The sequence below is a fragment of the Entamoeba invadens genome (assembly GCF_000330505.1).
Source record: "Entamoeba invadens IP1 unplaced genomic scaffold scaff_1105074726411, whole genome shotgun sequence".
NCBI lineage: Eukaryota > Evosea > Mastigamoebida > Endamoebidae > Entamoeba > Entamoeba invadens.
Window position 1 is genome coordinate 40,220 of NW_004443515.1, and position 18,366 is coordinate 58,585.

The window sequence follows — 18,366 nt, forward strand, 5'->3', positions numbered from 1 at the left end:
GCAACTTGCACTGATGCTAAAACTTGTTCTGGATGTACAACTGGATATTATCTCAATGGTGACAAATGCACAAAATGTACAAACGGTTGTTCAGCTTGCACTGATACTAACACTTGTACTGGATGTACAGATGAATATTATTTGGAAAAGGATAAATGCATAGCAGAAGCAAGTTGTAGTGTTTCTGCCACTGGATGTTTGAAGTGCAAAACAGATAAAACAACTTGTCTTTCATGTACAGTTGGATATTATCTAAATAGTAACTCATGCACAAAATGTACAAATGGTTGTACAACTTGTAGCGCTGCTAATACGTGTTCGGCATGTTCAAATGGGTATTACTTGGACAATAATTCTTGCAATAAATGTACAAACGGTTGTTCAGCTTGTACTAATGCTAACACTTGTACTGGCTGTGTTGATGGATATTATCAAAAAGATAAATTGTGCATAAAATGTGCAGCCAATTGTACAAAATGTACTGCTGCTAATGCTTGTTCTAAATGTGTTCCCAATTTTGTTGGATACATTTCTAAAGGTGTGTGTACTCCCTGTTTTTCTGATTATAAATGTGCTACATGTGTTGAAGACCCCAAGGATGCAAATGGTAAATGTACTAAATGTGATACTACTACGATCTATAAATACATGAATGGTAACAAATGTGATGATTGTGAAACCGGAAAAATAACAAAAGATGAAAAGTGTGATTCTTCAAAAAACGCATGTGGAAGTGGATGTGCTGCATGTATGGAAGTTGCTGAAAGTACAACGGCAAAATGTACCAAATGCACTGCATCAACTGATTACATCAATCTTGATGAAACATGTGATAAAACTTGCAAAATTGGTAAAGCAAACAAAGAATCAAATAAATGCGAAAAATGCACTATTGATGGGTGTGAAACTTGTGAAACAGTTGGAAACGCTGAACAATGCACCAATTGTAAAAACAAATACATTTCTACCAACAAAATTTCATGTGCTGATAAATGTACCACTGGTAAACCAGTTGAGACTCCAATTAAAAAGTGTGATAAGTGTGCCACTGAGAATTGCGATGTTTGTGACAAAGATGACAAGTGCACTAAATGCAAGACCAAATTCAATCTTATGGCTGACAATTTGAAGTGTGTTGAGAAATGTCCAGAAGGCTATATGACAGATAAAACAAATAATAAATGCATTAAATGTACCGTTGAAGGTTGCTCAACTTGTGAAAATGTGGATGAATGCACTGCATGTATGGCTGAATACAAGTTGGAAGGAAAAAAATGCAATGAAGCTAATGCTGTTTTTGCGATTATGGCTTTAGTCGTTATGGCGTTTTTATTCTAAAATTCTAAAAAAAGAATTTTAATCAATTTCTTTTGTTTTAAAATAATATTATATAAAAATAACAATATGATACTGTAGTGAATATTCAATAATTTAACTTATATTATAATTTGTTGGATATCTGATATAAACTATATAAACACAACATAATTTAAGTTGATAAGATTTTTCATTTGTTAAGTTTTAAATGGTAAAAAAAAGAAAATATCAAAATGAACAAATAAAATTATTATTTTTTATTTAAATGTATCCCTTTTATTTGATATATGTAACGGTATCTTGACATTTGTCGAACATTTCATTTGTCGAAATTCTGGTGACATTTGTCGACAAATCTTCTAAATTATTTTTAAAAACAATTGAATCAATAACCCATATAAAAATCCAAAAATATAATTGCCACTCAAATATTGATGCAAAAATAACAAACGATGTGGCTTTTTGTGTTGAATCTTATTTTATTGAGAACCATTTAAAAACAAAAAAAAATCAAGAAACATAAAGAATCACTTAAAGTATTTGTGTTGTAATAATAAATTATATTATTTGATAATTAAAATGCATTAAATTTAATAATAAAACTTAATAAAATGAATTCGAATTAAAAAAGAAATATATATTTATGTACAGTGGGTGAAATAAGCCTTTAAAAATGAAAGACTGGTATAAAAACGAGGGTGTTGTTTTCATTGGTCAATTTTTTAAAAAAAGCATTAATTGGTCAATATATTTAAACCCTGGTTTTTGTAAAAACAAAACAGTTGTGAAAAAACACCAAAAGATACAATTTTTGAATTCTATAAATTATAATAAACAAGATGAAATATAAAATTTACTTAAAAATTCTCAAACAGACTTAAAACAAAGACCATAAAAATTGAATCAATACAATGCTCTTTCCTTTCGATAATTTAAGTACTTTCTTTTGCGAATATAATTGATTTTGATCGTCTTTGAGTTTCACAGTACACTAACAAAACTACGGCCCTGTTTCTTCCATGGGTATAACAGTCATACCTCTGATTGATTCATTTCAATGCCCGTTCCTCCATTGTTAACAAGAAAAGAGATCTCTTGTCGCTACCGTCATACCAAAGTTCATCCACTGTTACCACTTTCTCAGTCTTTTTTGTGACTTTTTGACAATTGATAAAGAACTTTTAGTCTTTTTCCCTTTCATTCGTAAACGCTTTTTAAGCTCAGTTTCTTCTACTAAATCTACATCCGTCTTTTAGGATCGATTCACCCTATTCCAATTAATGTTGTCTAGGAACCTTTCTCCTCTTCAGTCCTTAGATATTTTTTTCCTCTTCTAAGTATTTGCTACTTCCACCAAGATCTGTACTCAAGTCTGTTTCAATAGAAATTACTTCTCTACCTTTATCACTCACGTATTCTTGACACCATGCATTTCCTTACTCCTCGTGTGCCTCAGCCTCCACAAGGATACAGTATCACTCTCTCTCATTATAATACCTTCCATTTTCAGGGCTCATCCATTCGATAGGTGAGTTGTTACACACTCCTTAGCGATTTCCAACTTCCATGGCCATCGTCCTATTGTCAATATGAATACAAACATGTCAAACTTTAAAATAATAGTGTTTATTAATTTTTTCCAGGGTTAAAAAACAAAACTTGTAATTATATTATAAATTATATAATATATTATCTATTTTTTGGGCCAAAAAGCGGGAAACATAGCAAAACAATCCAAACAGTAAAAAGTAGAATATGGATTTTTATGTTTTTCTTGTTAAAATACAAAAATAGTTTCAAATACTCCAAATTTAGTATCAAAACCCTCGTTTTTATTCCATTCTTTCATTCTTATAGGCTTATTTCACCCATTATACTTAAATATTTAGATTAATTATGTAGAATTTTTAAATTCGTTTACATTTACACCCAATAATAAAGCCATTAATGTAGAATATATAAAAGATATATTCTGTTTCGTGTTTATCATATTTTTAGCTGCAATTTTCGCAACATTTGGAGTTTTATTTAATACATTTTTAATTGTGTTTTCAAACCATTTATAAACACTTGGTTTAATTTGTGGTATTTTATCTTCTCCACCATAAAATTGAATCTTTGCTTGTTTAACAACGTTAGATTTGTATTTATTAAATGATGTGACTGTTTTTTCTATTCTTTGGTCTTTTGGTTTGTATTATAGTACGCATAATAATTATTACGTTTATTCGGAATGAGTGAATATCCATTCAAATATCTTAGACAACAATCTTCATCATATACACCAACATCTGGTATTTCATCACTATTTATATCATTTGTAAAAGCATACATTATATTTTGTTTAGCAAATAGTTGTGCTTGATCTAACATTTTAGGATTATATCTGATATCATATATAGGATTAGCTGGTAAATCTGGTAAATCTGAAATATATTTATTGTCAGGATTATTCACAATTGCTGACGGATCTATTAGTACACCTGGTTTATCGCCATAAACTGGTTTAGGTGTATTTTTAATATAAGGAGTTCGTTTATATTGAATTGCACCTCGTGATTTTTCAATTTCAAATCTCTTCGATGGTCAACCTACCATATATTTATTTTTTCCAACTTGTTGACTAACTTGTTGAGCTTGTTCTTCTTCCATTTATTAAGTCTAAAAATTGGAATTTCATAATATAGAAATGAATAAAAGTATTTACAGATCTGAAAATCCTCAGACTTTAATAAGTCACACATATCAGAACGATCAAAAGAAAACGCAAATAATATAGATTCTAATATCGATACTTATGTAGACAATATAGTAAACACTGAATTAAATAATAGTAAGAAAAAATTTATATCTAAGATAAATAATGATGTTAATTTCAGATAAAACAGCTTTAATTTATGTATAGGACCACAAGGTAGTTCTAAATCAACATCTGTTATGAAAGAATTAATGAAATTGAGTTTAATGCCAAATGATTATCATCTCATCATATATGTTAATAATAATAGTTCAGATGATACTTTCACATCATTGGTAAATTATATTAATATTCCTGTTGTCAAAATTGATTACGAACATATAGAACAACAATGTGAACAATTGTTGAAATTGAAGGATGAATACGATAAAATGGTAGATGGAGAAATCGATAAAGACGATCAATATTACAAAACTTCTATGTTGACAATTTTGATAAACAACGATTGCACACATTTATTTTATTTGATGATGCATCTTTCATATTTGAAAAGAATTCAAAATCTAAATTCAAGAATTGGTTCTGTCAATGTAGACACTTAAATATAACAGTATTTGCTTGTATTCAAATATTTAATGCAATTGATCCAAAATTAAAATCACAGCTCAGTACTGTATTCTTATTCAAAGGATTTAGTAGAGAACGTTTGCAACTAATATATAGACAATGTTGTATTGATATGTCATTCTCAGATTTCTTTAATTTTTACATGAGATTACAAAAATATATAAAAAATAATAATCGATAATATAGATTGTTCATTGGTTATAAAGTAATTTAAGTATACAATTAAATTTGTTATCTAAACTTTTAATGTGACTCATTATTAAATCTAGTCTATCTTCTATGTTGAAATCATTATCAGAATTATTTTTATCATTAATTTCATTTATCATTTTAGTAATGTTTACATATCCAACTCTGTTTTTATGATAACCTAATATTTTGAATTTGATGTTCACTCTATTAGTCGGAATTTTTTAATATCTTCTTCATATTTATTAAAATATTAATCAAAATCTTCTTTACTTTCAAAACTCATAACAGTTTCATATAAGTTTTTAATTCTGGTATAGCTACTTGTAAAGACATTTGATAATAATATAAATCAAATTATTAAATTCAAAAAATAAGTATTAAATAAATAAATAATTATTCAAATAAGTCATTCGATCATAGACATTAAATATATTTCTTTAACATATTGTTAAGATTAATATTTTGATAAAGTTTAAGATGAGTACAAGACTCTTTTGCAGAATTAAATTGTTCAGTTGCTTTTGACGATGAATTCATATGTTCAAAATAATATTTATAACAATATTCTCTATCTTCTTTGACAAACATATTGAATATAGTAAATAACTTGAATAATGTCAATCCTTTATTAGCATGAGCATGAATCTCAGATATAATTACTGCTATTTTATTTATATCTCCTAATTTATTGGTACCATATTCAATGTCTTGAACTATTTCATTTCCTTCTTCATCATGTATTCTGGTTTTGGTCTTATTACATAATACAACATCAATATTAGGAATATATAATACTTATCCTAATTTTAATATGTTATATATATCATATAAATTGTCTAAATTATCTAAATTCTTTGACAGTTTTATTTCTTTGTCTATGATTTATATGTTTATAAGTTCCTATTTTTTACAATGATTAAGTGCTTGACTTCAGTATTTCATAACACGAGGTCCATTTTTTAATCCGGTCTTGGAACCATAAATCTACTTCATATAAAGGATTGGAAATAATTTTAATAACTCTATTATTATTTCTAAGTTCACTAGGTATCATATCAAATTTACAATAATAATGTAACCCATTCGATGTGGTTTTGACTAGACCTTTATGTAAATGATATTTTTGATAATATATTGTCTAAGGATGATATTATATTGTTTATCATAAGCATCAGTATTAATATCAAAAACTATCATAGCAATATCACTTTTAATAATATTAATACTTGATCCAATTTGTTTTTTATCATTATCAATTCTCTCATTTAATCTTTCATCATCATCATTATAGTCTCCATCTTCATTTTTTCTATCAATTGTGAATTTCTTATTATCATATGTTAAGTAACTTGTAACATTAATAGAATCATAATTTCTTTTTACATGGCTTATATCTTTTTCATATTTTTCTTTGAATGATGGTTTATATATTTTCTTTTCAATATCTTTTTATTTCATGTGATATTCTTTAAAAAATTTTTCAACACCAGATTCATCCCTTTCTATTTTATATAGGCTTTTAACGTATTTTAAATTGTGTTCCATTAGTTTTCTATTATTTTCATCTTTATCATTTTACAAATATGTAATTATTATTAATAGAACCCCATGTTCTTGAAGTACATATTCTTGTTCTTCCGTTGAATATGTTATTGAATCTGTGAAATATATAATAAAGTACATGTTTGACAATTATCATCATATACTTTATTTTTGATGTAAACACTGGATAAAGCTGTTTTATGAAGAGTAAGTCTGACATTTTTATAAACAGATGATTTGACATTTTTCATATATGATTTAGATTCTAATTGTTCTTTTAAGTCTGATAATATGTTATTATAAAATTGTTTAATATCTTCAACATCAGATTCATCAACTAATTTAGTATATTTATTAATATTGTGTTCTAATTCGGTTTGTTTACTAATACAATCATCTATGTTGGTTATTTTCTTATATTGTAATAAATAATTGGTTCCATCGACAATTGATTTCTGTTCTAATACTTCTAAATATAATTGTGGGGAAATATGTTTATTACTATTTTTATTCACACCTTTAATTTTAAGAGAAAAAGGTTTATTAATATGTCCGTTATTAAAGGTAGTATAACATTTGGAACCAAGTGCAACAATATTATTATATTGTTTTTCAATTGATGCTCCTAATATGTTTTTTCGTGTTAGATACGTTCTTCATCATTATTAAATTGAGATTTGAATTTATCACCAGAACAATAAAAATCATATGGTAACCATATTTAGATATGTTTATTATAAAAATCATTATAAAAAATAATATATTCAAAAGCTTGTTAGTAACATTTTTCATTCATATATATAAATAATCTTCATCGGCTCCTGAAATTGCAAAATACATACTATCTGTGTCACCTTCTACAAAATGAAAACGTGTTTGATCAAGACACTTATTCATGAAGTTTTAGATGAAATTGAGATACCAATATTTCACATTATCGAGTGTAAATAAGGCGCATTGAACAGGTGTAATTATTTTATAAGAACTATTATTTTCTGTTGTTAAATATCGTGATTCAGATATTTTTAATGTATCAATATGATATACAGATTTATTTGATTTAAACGCATTTTTCTTATCAAATATTTTAGTTTTATGAAATTATGAGTTCTCATACCATCTTGACCATATGATGAATTAAGTTGAATTTTATTAAATAAGTCTTTAACTTTATCATTATTCAAAATAGCTTCTTGTCTAGTATTCATCTTATCATTAACAAATTTGGAGAATAAATCATGTTTGGTAAATCGTACGAATGATTTTATTTCATTTTTTTGTAAACAGAATTCGTCAATAAGAACCCATAAAGAATTACTACTGAATATCATATATTTATTATTTGATGAATTGTATTCTATATCATATGTTTGAGTAAGTTTGCATTCACAAATTTACTCATGATTGAAATTTCTAGTTTTAAAATTGTGTTTATTCATATATTCTGACATTAATTAACCTATGACTGATTCTTCTAAATTTACATTAATATTACGTATGATTGGTAAAAAAATTGATAGACTTATTTAACTTTTCATTAGGAATTCAACCTTTGACTTCTGTGATAAATAATTCTTCTTACTTATTAATAATATATCTTGCATATTTTTGTTGTTTCTCAGTTAAATCAAACATTGACATCTTTACTGAACCTGGCATATACATTTTATTGTCAATATATGGATTATTCTCGTTTTCAATACTTGAGAAACATGATGGATAAAGTGAATTAAAATCAACACCAACAAAGTGTATAATAATATTTTTAGTATCATTTATATTTATTTTATTTGTCAACATGTCATAATTTATTTTTGTAATAGTATTTGATTTTTAATATTTCTTTAATTAGGAACAATTGATAAACCACCGGTTATACCTTTTCTAACAAGAATAATAACTTTGTGTCCTCAATGTTGTAAGTAAGATTATAAAATTGAGCATAATAACGTATTTGAATCATAAATTTAGCAACAACTTGGTCTCTATTACTAACATATTTATTACAATAATTACAAGCAAGTTCTACATTATTAATTGAATGACCAAGTTTGTTATCAATTCTATCTAATGTTGGTTTATTAGTTCTGGTAAATTTACAATTACAATATTTACACATGCCAACATTAATAATTTTTTCAAAGTGTTTGAAATCATCATTAGTAATGTTATTAGTTATATCTCGACCAGCTAATTTGTCTTGTAATTGGTATCTATAAACCATATTTTTGTAATCATATTCTGATAATTTGTAGACATCTATTTCAATAGTTTGTTGATATTTGGCATTAACATCAAAAATTTCATAGCATTTAAGATATTTTGTACTAGCTGCTAAACTTGCTAATGAGATAGAATGAAGCATATCTTGGTCGTCTTGATGATATAAACCTATTAAATTATCAATAATTGGAAACATAATCGCAGTATCTTGGATATTATAGTATTTAGTATATTGATAGAAATTATCATATTTCGCATAGTCTTCTAAATATTTATTATAATCAGATTCCGACAATTCAGTTTGTTTTAAAGAGTTAAAAAAGTCTTCTCTTTTGAATGGTTAAGTTCTTAATAATTGTTCTTTAATATTTTCTGTTTTAAGTTGTGTTGATATGGAAATACACCTTTTACTTTAATTTCATTTTTACCATATGATTTAGAAGCCTCATCTAAACTAATAGGAGAAACATAGTTCATCGCATCTTTAAATTGAATATTAATACATGTATCAGGTTCTTCATCAGATCCTTCAGATTTGTACTTAATAGTCAACATCTTGCAAGAATTAGTGGAACCAAGTATATTAATATTTTTTGCATCAATATGATCAAGATGATTAATAATAAATCTAGTATCGAATTTCTCCCTATTCCAACCCAATACTGATACATTTGATGACCGTGATTTCAATAACTTAAGAAGATCTTCATTTTCACTATATTCTGGTTTATTAAGATTGGCTAAGAAGTACTGAATTTTAGCTTCTTGGATATCTTTACCTAAATCACAAATATATTGAATAGCATCCTCAACAAAGTGATCATTCTCAATCAAAACATCGTTTTGGAACTTTGTTCCGACTTTGTCATCAAGAACAAATTTACAGAAATATCTTGAATTAATAGTGTCATATAGGTTATTACTAACAGCTAAACTGAATTCTGATAATATTGCATCAATAATTTCAGTCTCATTATCAGTTTTATTATTAGTTTTATTATCAATTGTGGTTTCAGTTGTTTCGAAATCATAGATTATGTAATACTTAATTGGACTATATGTTAAACCATGTGCGCGGCAATAAGTATATAATTTATCTTTGAAAATTCTTGGACAATAAGGTGCAGCTTTATCAGATTTCATTTTTGAAACAACGCTGCCACTACTTTTTGATTCATGTATATGTAATTTATATTGACCTTCTTTTGTGTTAATGAATGACTTAATTCCACATACTTTACAGAATAAGTAACCAGTCAATTTATCAATATCTTTTACAAACATAACATGTTCACTTCCATCTTTGAAAATATGTGAAATTAGATTCATCACGTTATTTGTATTAGTATTTTCACATTTATGTATAATATTGAGTTGAGATGTTTCAACATCAAAATTGTACTTGTAAACAGAAATATTGAAGAACTTACAAAATGATTCAATTTCAGTTTCAAATTGGATCATGTTGAATGTATTATTTTTAGATTCTATGGATCCGTACATTTTATAGTAATAAGTTTTGGCTAATGCTAATAACTGTTTATAATTATAGGTCATATTTTTAATTTTATCATCAGTTTGAGCATAGTAATAACATAATGCTTTGAACATACATAAATTATCATTTTTGGTATTTGCTATCATGATATTTTTACTATATTTTTAATATATTTCTGATTCTTTGTTAGCTGAACCAGTTTTACCAAAGTTATATTTAATAATGACTATATCAGTTATACCCATGTAAACTTGTTTTGAACTCACTAAATTATTCTTAGCTTTGTCTGCTTTAGAAATAATAGACTGTTCAATGTTAGTTGTAAGGTTAACAATATCTTCATCATTTTTTATTATATTATCTTTGGTAATACTTAGTTTGTTGTTTTTTATTTTTTTATTTTATATTCATATATTTCTTCATCATTGATTAATTTCATTTCTTCAGTTATGTAGTTAAAACCGATGTTGATTTTACATGGTTTATTTGCATTTTGTAATGATTGTTGAATCATATTTTATAATTGATCAAGATTATTAACTTTGTATATTTCTCTTTCAACTACTGGAATATCAGATTTAACATGTTTGAAATTACTAGTATCAACTTCTGGTTCTTCGAAATGTACATATATTTCATCAAAATGAGATTCCTTTCTATTGTTGATTAAGCATTCAGTAAATGATTCAATATCAAATGGTTCTCTAAATACAATACATTCATATTCATTATTTCTAAACAAGTCTGATTTTTGAAGTTCAATATGTTTGTTGAAAACTTTGTTAAGTTGTTCTTTAACATCATTGATCTTAGATTTAATGTTGACTTGTTGTTTAGTAAGTTCTGAATATCTGTTTTCAACGTTTTGTCTTTGAACATTGTTCTCATTATAAATTCTAGCAATAGCTTTTTCAATTTTTTTAAATTGTATTGGTTTGTTTTGAAATAAGTCTTACCTTTTCTTTCATATGTACCGAGAACACGTTTAGCAATATTTAATTTGTCTTCAGTATATAACACTGCTTTAATAACATCTTGAACAATTTTCATTGATTCAATGTCAATATCACGTTCTGGATGAATAAAGAAATAAAGGTTTAACAAATTTGTGAAATCTTGTTTGGTAGCTCTTGGCATCTTTTATAGAAGTAAAAAAATGAAAAATATTAAAAATATAACCAAATATTAATAGTATTTCAAAACTCTGTACCGTTTCCAATATTTATAAATACCCTTTGTTTTAATTTCCCATTATTTACTGTTTTTATTTGTTTTATTTATTATTTTCCTTTTTGTTGAAACAACAACAGTACACAGTTTAAAACCCTTAAAAACCAATACGGTTTCAATTATTGAACAAAAAATCGGGAAAGCACCCAAATATTGGGTAAATCTTCCCCGATTTTCCAGGTTTGTTATTTGGTTAGTGATCCTTTTTGTGATTAAATGTGAATATAATTGCATGTTTCAAACAAACACAAGATAAACGACAATATAACAATAAACAAACGATGTGATGAAGGACACCACTGCATTAAATAATGCAACACTTAAATTAATAATAAGTTTTTGTTTATTTAAACAATTCAAAAAGTCATCAATAACATATAAACAACAAACATTTGGAAAACAAGTTCGCTAATTACTACATTATTAACATGTTGGAGCTTCCTTTTTTCAGTTTTATATGAAAAAAATAAAAAAGTTGATGTTTTATTTTTTTGCCGAGTATAAAAAATAAAAAAAGAGGAAAAACCTGTTTGAGCTCTTTTGTGGATTTTTATCCTTAAGATTTTAGTAAAATTAATATTCTAATGATAACAAAAATCACTAAAATATTCGAATTATTGTTATTATGCACCATCTCCAAGTGTTTCAATACTTAAAGCAATTTGCTAAGACGACGAACATTTGCAATGTACGTTTTGTTGCCACTGAAGCCAACTTTTCATCAACTTGATTCACATTGATTCATAGAGTGTTTATATTATAAATATACATGCTTTCAATTGTAGATATTAGTACGTCTGTTTTTTCTAACAAGATTAACTTCGACAACCGTCCCTAAAATTAAGTATCTTTATCATAATATTCAACATTAAACATATTACTCAATTTGATATTGATGTAAAAAACTTTTAAAAACGAACTGTTTTTGTTTAAACCTTTAGTTTTTATAATCAAAGGCGTCTTTTCCATCAAGGACTCTATCAGATATTATCGTTTTGATTTTTGGAGATTATTCAGTGAAATTGTTATTCAAAAAATTATGTTTTGGTAGTTCGGCAAAATAGTATGTTGTGTTTCAATGAAAAAAATTTCTGGGAAAAAAACACAAAATAAACTCCAACGTGTTAAATAAAATAAACAGTTAAAAAATAAATAAAAACAATTGTCTAATTTTTAATGATATTTTTTCAATGCGAATTTTCTTATTCATACTTTTCAATTTTATTTGATACACAACTTGGTGATTCTGTAAACATAGACATAAAATTATAAAGTTATGTTTTCATTTTTTTGGCAAAATTTGAGTTATGGTAATCAAAATTTTGATCGGAAGTTTAGTTTGTTTTTTATATTTTTCAAGTAAATTTAAATGCAAAATTTTTTTTGTCAAGTAAAATTTTAAAAAATCGGGTTCGTTATTTTGTTTTTACGAGTAAATGTTTATAACAAAAAATGAGGGTTAAGCAAAAAATATTAATTTAGGAATAATAAGCCCAATAAATTGGGACGTCCCAGTACAGAGTTTTGAAAAAAAGTTTTGTTCTGCACAATGCATATAAAATCAAAACATTGTAAATGTGTCTTGTTTAATAATTGTGTGCAGAAGGTTAATAAAAAATTGGATTCTCTTTTCTATTGTTTTTGTGAATGAATTAATAAATTCAATTCATTTAAACAATTTAACATTTTTTACGTTTATTGAATGATTATTTTAAAAACTAAGACTCTTTTATGTTCATATGGTTTTAAGTACTAATTAATTTTAAAAGAAGCATTTGTGGTCTAAGGGCAGAATTCCACCCTTCCAAGGTGGAGATCCGGGTTCGAGTCCCGGCAAATGCATTTTTGTAAAAATATTAATTAGTTGTAAAATTTTTACACTCCAAGATGTTAATATTCAATCACCACATTCAATTGAATTTGGATATTAATTCAATTCTTGCTGACAAAAAAATGAATTTTTTTAGAGTTGTTGATTCAGTAAATTTTATAATTATTAGACACCAAAAAATCACTTTCAATTATATTTTATTGGATTTAAATCAATTACAAAAAACAATCTTTTCGCACTTTCATAATTTTTTTGATTATTTTTATTTAGAAACGTATTGAATAAAATCCAGTTAATTAAAACATATGTATCATTTTACAGGTTTTAAGCTTCACTCTTAGTTGTACACATTTTTAATTATTAATATAACAAAGTTAATATCATTACAAAACATTCGAATGAATAAATAAAAAATAAACAATAGGGTTGAAAAAATATTGTTTGTTGATATGTTTTTGGATATAAATATTATGTGATGGAAGATTTTATTTATGATTTTCTATTATTTTCAATGATTGTGACATTTTTTTTGTTCAATAAAAAATCATAAATAATGTAATTATATATTACAATACATTTTTTGTTATTTCACCACAACGTTATCATCAATTATTATACAACAAATTTAGTTAACAATTATAAACAGGTGTTATTAATTATTTTATTTTTACTTGCTTATCATCATATATTTTCATCTCACAACACTGAAAATCAAACCATTGTATTTCTTTAACACCACAACAATTATGAAAATTATATCACAATTAATTTAATTATTACTTGTTGATGATTTAAAAAAGTTTAAAAAATATTGTTTGCGACTACACTTTTAGACATATGAAGCAATTTAAATAAAACATTAAAACTTTCAAACGTGTAACTTCATGCTAACAAAGAAAAAGATTCTATCAAATTGAAAATATGTATAAGTTTAAGCATTATATAATTTCGGCTTAAAATTTATACAAATGTATATATATTAACTGTATCAATTATCTTCGTCCAAAAGTTTTGATTAAGATTGTACAACAACTCGGAGTAATATAATTTGAATTAAAGGGGGGAAATATGTCATATTTTTAATATTGTTGTTATGAATGGTATTTAAGGGATTCATGAGGATTGTTAATTTTTCTGGTGATGGTAAATATCTTAAACATAATTTCTTTCAATTTCGATTTTTTTGCCTAAGATCAAAAAGGTATATTTTGAAACACATGATTTTCTTTAAAAATGCTATTTATGGATTTTTTGAAAGATGATTCTTTCAGTTGATTTTTACAAAAAAATAATCTATTTCCATTTTTTGATTTACCACAAGACTAACTTTGGTTTAAATGAAAACATTTGACAGACATTTAAATTATCGAAAAAGTCGATTTTTTTTTATCAAAATCACAAAACAAATTAATCGAACAATTTTTAATTTTTTTTAAAAATATAATTTATTATAAATCAATTCATGATATTTCAAACAATAAAAATTGATAGCAAATAACGTATTAATAACGTATACTCTATGCGATGACAATTTATGTATTTGCGCAAATTCAAAAAGAGAGGTTTTGGATATCGATAAAACAACAATTGATAAATAAACAAAATTTTAAAATAAAATCATTTTTGTTTTAAACGGTTTTATTTATATTTCAAAACATATATACACAAGAAATATATGTTTATATTATTTTTTTATACATTATCAACTCTCAATAAAAATGTGTTCAATTTATTAATCAATTTTATATATTATTTGGCGTTTTTGTTGTGTTTTGACGATTTTTGACATAATCAATTAACAAAACCCACTTTATAATAATTCTTTGATAATTTTATTTATAGAATTTTAAATCAATAATGGCAGTGCTATAAATATCTCTGAGGATGGTAAGTCGTGTAACAAACAGACATTATCAACACAGACTTAAACATCTAAAAAGTGAAATGACGTGTTCCCATATTCAAAAATAGTAACTTACTCAATATACATTTCAGATAGACGTAAAAGTGTAAACTTTCTATTTCTGTCATCCTCAGAAAATAATTGCCATCCTCAGAACTGTAAATTTGTTTAAAACACAAGTTAATATCAAAATGAAACAATCATATTAAAATGTACACAATATGAAAAACTTTGTTATTATAATAAATTTGAATAATTGCATAAATTACAAAATTATTAATAAATTTGTTTTTTTAAATCACATTTTTAAAAAATCAGTGTTTTCGACTTTTTCAATTTTCATTTTGATTTGAAAAACAATTATCAATTTAAATGTAAATTTTAATTATTATGTAATAAAGACGGATTCGGAAATAATTTCAATAAGTATATAATCATAATATGAACAAGTTGAATTCACACTTTGTTGTTTCCCGTTTCAAGTTCGCGAGATATAATTATTGTTTTTGTTTACTGATTATTGTGGCGATTTTTTGATTGTATTTAATTTTTTGGCATTTATGACAAATTATTACCATTATTTAAAAATTGAACTTTGACTCGAAATATTAAGTGTAAATTATAACTTGAGTTATGAGAGTGGGCTTTATGGGGAACTGAACCTTATGGATTTGTTTTTTGTATCACCAGAAAAATATTTTTTAATAAGGATAGCTTTAATCCTGAGGATACACCTTATCCTCAAGAACCCCTTTACTAAATAATTTTTTTCTTTACCATTTATTTGATTTTCTTTTTTTTGAGTATTATGAATATAGTTAATTATGGTTCATTTTTATAATAAATTATATAATAAATTTATAGTTGTTAAACTGTGGATATACTAAATATAATTTTTGAATGAGTATAGTTTTTTTATAGTAAAACGTCGAATATTTAATTATGAATAGTTAAAGTAAGTTAATCGTTATTATTAATTAATTATTTGAAATGTCCACCAGCTGCAGTTTTCTGGAATATTGGTCTTCTCAATTTAAGGTTCTTAATAATCATACCTAATCACATATCAAAATTCTTGTTGACAATGTCGACGATTTTTTCATCAGGAATAACACCAGTCTTGTATGTGTCAACATAGACACTCAATGGATGTGAAATACCAATGGCATAACTCAACTGGACAAGTGGCTCTCTTGCACAACCCAGCATTCACAAGACTCTTTGCAATCCATCTAGCACAATAAGCCCCACTTCTGTCTACTTTCGATGAATCTTTTCCAGAGAAAGCTCCTCCACCACGAGCTCCCCATCCTCCATAAGTGTCGATAATAATCTTTCTTCCAGTGAGTCCAGCATCGCCCATTGGACCTCCAATGACAAATCTTCCACTTGGATTATTGAATCTGAGTGTGTTGCTATCAATCAACTCCATTAGAATGACCTTCTTAGTGACTTCTTCTTCGAGTGTCTTAGAAATCTCTTCATTGGTGACTTCCGGAGAGTGTTGTGTAGAGATGACAATGGTGTGGACTCAAATTGGAGTTAAATATCGGTCATTGTTTTCATATTCCAAAGTGACTTGTGTCTTCGCATCTGGTCTCAGCCATGATATAATTCCCTTCTTCCTGCACTCTTCAAATCTCATCACCAATTTTGAAGCTAAGACGTGTGTCAATGGCATCATTTCCTTCGATTCATCAGTGGCATATCCAAACATAATACCCTGGTCACCCGCTCCAATGTCTTCGTTTTTCTTGGCCACGTGGACTCGGAATGAAGATCTGTGTGACTATCTTTGTCGGGTTCGCTGTGTGGGCTATGATCACTTTGGCCATTTTAATTATTATTATTGTCATTCTTTGCTTTTAAACCAGTAACCAAACAATAAGTGTAAAACAATTAATTAGAATTTAGTAAAAGCATGTCATTTTGTGTTTAAAGACCACTCAGAGAGAAAAGCTGCATAATCATGGTAATCATACATCTATTGTCATCATTGTGGCGATTAGATGACAAATTTTTTTTTGTTTTTATACCCAATCTTTGTTTTTGACAAATATTTTTTTTTATTATGCTAATACTATTTAAACTATACACATTTTGAAAATACCAACTAAAAATCAACTGAATTTTTTTATAAATACTTTAATTTCCTATTTTTCTATTTCTATTTTTTAAAAAGGACAATTCTAGTAAATATAATAATTTTATTTTAAAATAACTACAATCAATAACTTATATTTTTATACGACAGATAGATAACTGGTTTGTCCTTCATTTAAAAATATATTCTTGAATTTGGATTGTTTGTGGAATTAAAACCCAATTTTACATTTTACTCTATGACAAATGCGTATTTTTTGATTATGGAAAAAGAGACATTTTTGATTGGTATTGTTGATTTACAAAAATATGTTATAATTTATAATCATTTCATTGTATTATAATATATTATTATTTTATTATTAAATAGACAATATTTAAGAATTGAAAAAGATATTTTAATGACTTTTGGCTGGAATTGTATTTTTTTTAAACTATAGGCCATTTCAGTGTTGAACCACTTCAATTAGGCAAATTTGGTTGTAATTTCTTCGCTGAGTTGCCTAAAATTTTTCAAATGGAAGTAATAAATCTTTTTCTTTTTTTGGTTTGAAGGGTTTTCATGAGTTTTGGCAGTGTCATTACCATGGGTGGCACATGGTAATATTCAGTTCGTCCTATTTCGACTTCTTCTATATTACAACGTTCCAAGTCCAATTTCCCATATAATGTTCCAAATCGTAAATATACTTAGAGCAGATTTTCATTTTGTATAAAATTGGACAACTGGCCTTCATGACACTATTTTTTAATCCATTTTTTAAATTTAATCTGAACGAATCGATAGAATTACAGAAATCGTTGTTATCAACTAAAACGTTTTTATTTGTTCTACACAAACTTCCGTTGTGAACTTGTTAGAAGTAAAATCTTCAAAAATTGTTCTTCTTATTACGAGTTGTTTGATCGCTTCGTCGACATTAATAGAAAAGTAAATACATTGATTCCCATCATGGACATGTGTAAATAACACAGTTTTAAGTGTTTTTGGAATGTGATTGTTTACAGTATATACATTTATTTCTTTTATCTGAACTTTTGTATGAGAAAAGTCGATTGTTTTGACTTACCAATTAATTTGAAATATCAAATTACACTTCGAGAACAGACTCCTTAAAGTGGAAAATCAACTTGTATTTTTAATGTGATATATGTGAGAGAAAGAAGATAAGACAAATCAAAAATAACCGACTTGGAATTAA

The 18,366-nt window shown here is 26.1% G+C and overlaps 2 protein-coding genes across 2 annotated transcripts; one reads left to right on the forward strand and one right to left on the reverse strand.

Annotated features, from left to right (window-relative positions):
* Positions 1-1,338, forward strand: EIN_413600 (hypothetical protein; the record flags this gene model as incomplete). Its single annotated transcript, XM_004258415.1, has 1 exon — positions 1-1,338. A coding segment is annotated over one exon (1,338 nt), but the record flags the coding sequence as incomplete, so codon positions are not given.
* Positions 1,339-16,190: 14,852 nt separating this feature from the next.
* EIN_413610 (S-adenosylmethionine synthetase, putative) lies at positions 16,191-16,493 on the reverse strand (the record flags this gene model as incomplete). The annotated part of the gene is made up of 1 exon (XM_004258416.1): positions 16,191-16,493. The coding sequence occupies one exon, from the start codon at positions 16,491-16,493 to the stop codon at positions 16,191-16,193; it is 303 nt and encodes a 100-aa protein (XP_004258464.1).
* Between the last annotated feature and the right edge of the window lie 1,873 nt (positions 16,494-18,366).